General features: G+C 43.1%; 1 protein-coding gene across 1 annotated transcript; it reads left to right on the top strand.

The window, feature by feature from the left end:
* The first annotated feature begins 1,886 nt into the window (after positions 1 to 1,886).
* On the top strand, positions 1,887 to 6,472 carry LOC125746954 (potassium voltage-gated channel subfamily A member 3-like). The gene has a single exon (XM_049021552.1). The coding sequence runs from the start codon at positions 2,174 to 2,176 to the stop codon at positions 3,728 to 3,730; it is 1,557 nt and encodes a 518-aa protein (XP_048877509.1). The 5' UTR covers positions 1,887 to 2,173; the 3' UTR covers positions 3,731 to 6,472.
* Positions 6,473 to 6,757: the final 285 nt, after the last annotated feature.

Below are 6,757 nucleotides of genomic sequence, written 5' to 3'. Positions count from 1 at the left end.
TTCAGTCATTCTGTCACATTATGGCGGCAGAAGGACAACCCAAAGGCAGGCTGTCGGCAAGTGAAACCCCTAGCAGTGGAGTTTATTGTGGTTAATAGGCAGAGCAGCAAACATGGACAGAGAACAATGACCGAACGGGGAACACAGCACTATAGGAGTTTTTAACATGACTTTTATACATGATTAACAGAGGAGTGAATATGAGGCAGCTGTAGCTGTTTAACAGGAGGGCAGGAACAAGAGGTAAGACTAACAAGCTTCAGGCACAGCTGATTAGCAGCCACGCCCAAGGAAAACCCTGCGAACAGACAAGTATGGCGGTGCTGGACGTGACATTCAGTGAGGTAAATGGTGTAACCCCACCTGTGAAAGCTCTAATGCTGCTCCCTCAAACACGAGATCTCACTACTGGACATGTAGGGTTACGGAATCACTTGCCAAATCTTGGTTCTAACACAAATTCTCCGACACCCTGCAGCTATTTGTCCTTGCAGCAACTTTTTCGTATCGGTTGGTCAAGGCTGTACCTGATCAATGCTGTCTTCCACTACAGGGAGGGATGGGAACCAGCAGGAACGAGAAGGACTGCTGCTAGCTTATGTCAAAAGTCCCCAGCAGAAGAGGACATGAGGAGTATGTGCCATCAGCCCCTCGTTACCAACAATGAGCATATACTGGCATGTTCTGTTTGGTGACAGGAGACTTGACAACAAGTTATATTGGAACTGCCTTCATTTTGAGGGGCAGATGGAGATGGAATGGACTAAAACTTTCAAATGTTTGTCCAAGAATCTGAGTTAATGGGGAAAACGGGGCACACAGATTCATACACATTTTTGAAAAGGATGAGGAAATAGGACAAATCAATACAGGCAAACGCATAGCCTGAGGCTACGCCACTAGCCCTCACAATACCGCTATATACTTTTGTGGAAGATTTAAATACAATGCAATATGATACATTTAAAAATCACCAAAAACTGTGTTACTGTTAAAATTGTATATGTTAAACATATAAATGACCAGTCTCGACCGCCCTGTCTGAACTGCTAAGCAACCAGTTTCAGCACTACGGACAGTTCCCGTTCGGTTTATTGAGCCAAGGAAGACCACTAACAGAGCCGGTACTATGACGGCTCATGTTTCACACCCTTTGTCATAGACTTACTAAAATATGCACATATTTAACAGTGAGACCTTGACTGAAAATATTCTGACGCTGTTTTCCTCAATCTTGCTCAGCTCTCCCACACACACCTATGCTCCAGTTGACGGTGACATACCGAGCGCACTGCACCCGTCCCCTAATGTGCACCGCTCTTGCGTGACCCACACAGACACACACAGACACACACACACACACACTACACCTCCCTTCTGCTAAATTTCAGGTGGTGGCAATTTTCGAGAACATTTAGTGTGTTAGTATGTAAACTAAACGAGTTCCCATCATCATTTATAATAGGTTACGCCGTGCACTCTTGCTTCCGCAACTCATTTCGGTTCAAGTAGGCGATGAGGCTGCGTATTAATTATTTATGTTTAATTTGCTTGGTATCAATCTAATCTATCTTATATTTTCACCATCATTTTCATAAATTCTGATATTACGAATTAACATATTCTCAAGCTGGTAATAAACAACCCTAACAAGCCCAGTCATACAGAAACGCTTGCATTATATTACAAAAATCACTACCTATTTGTTAAATACATAGCCGCAATAGAAATTAGGTAATCAACGTAGGTTTAAAGGACAGCCGAATTTATTGTGAATAGCCAGAGATATTTTGGGCACGCTGTCACGGGTAATAATTTGGCCAGATAGCGGTCTGGGTGAGAATATGCTGTCAGCCTCCTTTCAACAGTTTGCTGGGTACGTTCAAAGAGGGCGCGCCCGGAGGGTGGCACCTGAAGTGAGAAGCTGCGCGCCACGTCTCCGTTTGATGCTGGTGCCTATTTAGGCTGCGATTGGGAGACGGGTGGAAGTGTGTCAAAGGCTGGTGGGCGGGAGTACACGTTCATAAGCCCCCAGCGTGCGCTCCATAGTATACTGAGAAAGATCGGGCTGAGACGGAGGAAGAGGCGAGAGGACGCGGCGGCTCCAGCTCAGTGGAGCTACTAGGAGGAGGCGCGGCTGGCTACTCCTGCTCCTCCATCCTATAGCACCTGTATGGACGACCACTTCAGCCTCCTCGCCTCGCCTCCTCCGTCGTCTACCAAGCACAGGGGCGGAAATATCATCAACCACGGATACACCGAGAACGACCACGAAACCATGACAGTTGTTGCTTGTGACAACATGCTGGAGGAGACCGCAGCCCTTCCCGGGCACCTCTCCTTGGACCGCTACGAGCCCGACCACGAGTGCTGCGAGAGGGTGGTCATCAACATCTCCGGCTTGCGTTTCGAGACGCAGCTCAAAACTTTTAACCAGTTTCCCGACACTCTGCTTGGGGACCCCAAAAAGAGGATGCGCTACTTCGACCCCTTGAGAAACGAGTACTTCTTTGACCGGAACCGACCCAGCTTCGACGCCATCCTCTACTACTACCAGTCGGGAGGGCGGATCCGAAGACCTGTTAACGTGCCCATTGACATTTTCTCCGAGGAGATCCGCTTTTATGAGCTGGGGGAAGAGGCTATGGAGAAATTCCGGGACGATGAGGGTTTTATAAAAGAGGAGGAACGTCCCCTGCCCAGCCATGAATTTCAAAGACAGGTGTGGCTCTTGTTTGAGTACCCGGAGAGCTCGGGTCCGGCCAGGGGGATCGCTATTGTCTCCGTGCTGGTTATTCTAATATCCATCGTGATATTTTGCCTGGAAACCTTACCTGAATTCCGTGACGATAAAGACCTAAGTACCGTGGCCCCCCTCACTAATGGAACGGGGCCTTATCCTACAAACAGTTTCACCGATCCCTTCTTTGTTATTGAGACCCTATGCATCATCTGGTTCTCATTCGAGCTGCTCGTCCGGTTCTTTGCCTGCCCGAGCAAAGCCACCTTCTCGAAAAACATAATGAACATCATCGACATCGTGGCCATCGTGCCTTATTTCATCACGTTGGGCACAGAGCTGGCGGAGAGGCAGGGCAACGGGCAGCAGGCGATGTCCCTGGCTATCCTAAGGGTGATCAGGCTAGTGCGGGTGTTCCGCATCTTCAAGCTCTCCCGGCACTCCAAGGGGCTGCAAATTTTAGGGCAGACACTTAAAGCCAGCATGAGGGAACTGGGACTCCTGATTTTCTTTCTTTTTATTGGGGTGATCCTGTTCTCCAGCGCCGTGTATTTTGCGGAGGCGGACGACCCCACCTCTAGTTTCAGTAGCATACCTGATGCCTTCTGGTGGGCTGTGGTCACCATGACCACGGTCGGGTACGGGGACATGCATCCCGTCACCATCGGTGGCAAAATTGTCGGCTCCTTGTGCGCCATCGCTGGCGTGCTGACCATCGCCTTGCCGGTGCCGGTTATCGTCTCCAACTTCAACTACTTTTACCACAGGGAGACGGAAGGAGAGGAACACGCTCAGTACCTGCAGGTCGGCAGCTGCCAACATCTGTCCTCCACGGAGGAGTTAAAAAGGACACGCAGCGCATCCTCCCTCAGCAAATCGGAGTATATGGTGATAGAGGAGGGGATCAACAACGCGTTCAAGCCACCTAACTTTACCACTCAAAACAACCAGAACTGCGTTAACATCAAACAGATTTTTACAGACGTGTAACCCCTGTCGAGCGGGGATTGGGGATGATTATACTCAAATCACGACTTGTGCTGTTTTGCTCATGTTAGTTGTGACTTTGTCTGTGCAACTCTGTGGACGCAACGCAATAGATTACGTGCCCTGTGGGTCCAGTGCGCCGAGTTATTTCGACCCGCCGTTCAGTTAGAAAGACGTGTCGAAATGTTTTTCCAACACGATCTCCTTGTGCTGCTTTCGTTTTGTTGAAGTTAAATAGAAGTCAGCAGTCGTTCTGTATGGTAGCTCTCGTTTTGTGTGTTGTAAACGAAAGAGACCATGTTTACTGTCAGTATTCTATTTGTAATGTGCAATTTACTTCGTATTTGAAGTGTCTTTAAAAAGCGTATAACCAATAATATATTGTAAAAAAATAAGTGAAGCTAGGATGGAGGGTTCTTTCTAAGGAATTATATTATTATTTCGAGTCTTGAATATGGATTCATTTCAATTTTCCCATTCACCGCGAATTTTTGTTTGACCAACATGTGTTTCTTAAATTAACGTTCACCAAAGACCGTTTGTTGTATGATAACTGGACATTTAAATTTGCGAACCAACCACATTTAATTGTACACTTGGCTCCTAGCTTAAGCGAAGCATAACTGTGTGTAATTGGTAGATCTATAATTCATTAATCTGGGTTTCCCCGGCACTTATATCGTTCATGACTAAACAATGTATTTCTAAAAAAACTTGACGTTGCGAAGATCCCACAGTAAGACGACGAAATAAGGAAAAAAAGGAAACTGATGGAATCATTGTGGATGTCTCTCATGCATGTGACGTACATGGAGAATAAGAAAGATAAAAGTGAAACAAGCCTTTCAATGGATACTACTAATCCCGCCTTGTGACACAGTCTCCATAGTTACCACAGTTTCCCGGGTAACCCCCTTTAATGTTGCCATGGCATCCTTCTCTGTTTCCACAGTAACCTTCCAGATGGTTCATAAAACTGACCTGCAAAATAAAAGGAGAGCGTCTCAGATGAAAAGGGGAGGCTGAACATCAAAGTTGCCATACAGTTTCAATTAAGTTTTTGGACATTGAAGTACAATGTATAAAGGAACTGGACTTACGTGTAAACAAGCGTGGGGGAGGAGCTATGAGGCCGCATAAAATATGAGCCTGAAGGACAGAATGAAATGGTTAACAACTATGGCTTTATGCTGTTATTAAATAATGAAAAATTGCAATGATCAGATGACTAGATTTTTTGTAGGTCCAGTTAATTTGTTCTTAAAATGAGTGTGACAAGGTTCACAAAATATAATAACTCTCAACATAATGAACATGATATTGTTGTGCTCGCATTATGAGTACAATCATGTACAAACATATTTTGGTCATAAGCAAGCTGAGGTAAGGGAGATTTGTAAAATAACCTGAAAAAACAATAATGTTCCATAGCACTTCGTGCTTTGGACCCTTAATCAGGAAAATTCACAAATGGGGGAAAAAGTGCTATGCATCATGTATTCACCAGGGGCTGCTCTCCACCATCAAAATGTTCAGTGACTGAGTATAAATTTATTCATAAGTTATGCAAAATTGCTCTTAAAAACACATATGATCTAATGTGCATTTGCTTTTAATTGTCATTCATTCAAATGTTATTATGGCTGTAACATTGTCTTTTGTCAATATTCACATTTCTTATATTCTCATTATGGTCCTTTTCTTAAAATATCACTTTGATATGGAAATAAGACCTGGTCTATAAAGAACACAGGAATTATCTGCTTTTTGTGGCAGATTATAAATGTAAACTGTAAAGTATTATTGAAGTATTATATATACAATGTCTTCCTTTGGGAGGTTTAATTTGTAAATGATTTGTAATTATGTTTCACCTGGCCAATAAGTTCCTTTAAAAAAATCATCCTGCAGCCCCTGAAAATGTGACTGGACACTGCTGTCTGTGTACAGGTTTGCTGGACATGGTGTGTTACCCTTCATATTAAGGATGTAATGCTTAGCCATTCATAATTAAATAAGAAAACTTTATAAATGTAATTTCAGACTTCATAACTGATGTCATAAAAATATCACTAAAAATATAATTCTGTAAGTCATTCTATACACACTTTTTACATAATGTGCTTTTAGACAAGATCAAAGGAAGCAAAGATATAAGCTTGGAAGTTATAGCTTGATTGAAAAGATGTTATTAGAAAACATTACATTATCATATGATCAGTTGATTTAGCGATCAGTAGATGTAGTGATCAGCTTTGTCATTTGGTCAATTGATTACTGCATGCTAAAGTACTTTACAAGTGCTGCCATCGCATTAATTTTAAAATAAAATTTGTATATATTACTTCCCAACACGCACAAGTTAAAACAAGAACACTGGTCACAGAGGTGGAAGTTAGCATTGTTCACCAGATACTGCTATACATGCAGGTGTGAATGTTTTGTTTTTAAACTATTATTGTTAGATTGCAGCTGAAAATTAGGTGTCATGGAGAATTTTATTCCAAACCACTAAAGGAAAAGACCAACAAAACAAAAGGGATGTACACAAAAAACTTACTGCACAATACTGTAATATGTACCTTGTGTCAAGATAGTAAGCGATACTTGTGGTGAGAGTACAAAGTAGGCTGTACCATTTTATGTTTATTTTATGGGGATCAACCACATGTGGTAAAGCATTTGGGGAACATAGAAGATGTGATTTAAACCTGCTTTGTATGGCTCCCAGCTGTTAAACTCTTCAGCAAGATACATCAGCTGAATTTTTTTTTGTGGAAATAAATTAGTAAATGCGCAAGTAGCTAAACAAGATTGAAATCTCTTTTTGGCAAACGTGATTCACCAAAACATTCCACAGTGGGGGTGTAATGAGCGTGGGTGTCATCTTGGCTTTGTGGTGAACTGTGCAGGTTGTAGAGAGGAATATGAAAGATCTTCACTGGGATCGCTGTAGAGGACCAGCCACATGTGCAAAATACAGATAGAACTACAATAACCTAAAAAGTACAGGACCGATTATTGAACCAT

This window comes from Brienomyrus brachyistius, chromosome 8 (genome assembly GCF_023856365.1).
Source record: "Brienomyrus brachyistius isolate T26 chromosome 8, BBRACH_0.4, whole genome shotgun sequence".
Lineage (NCBI taxonomy): Eukaryota > Metazoa > Chordata > Actinopteri > Osteoglossiformes > Mormyridae > Brienomyrus > Brienomyrus brachyistius.
Note: the sequence above shows the minus strand (reverse complement) of the source record. Positions and strands in the feature narration are given on the sequence as shown.

What these genes read in the sequence shown, in the direction of transcription:
- LOC125746954 (XM_049021552.1), top strand. Translation starts at nt 2,174, where the DNA reads ATGGACGACCACTTCAGCCTCCTCGCCTCGCCTCCTCCGTCGTCTACC.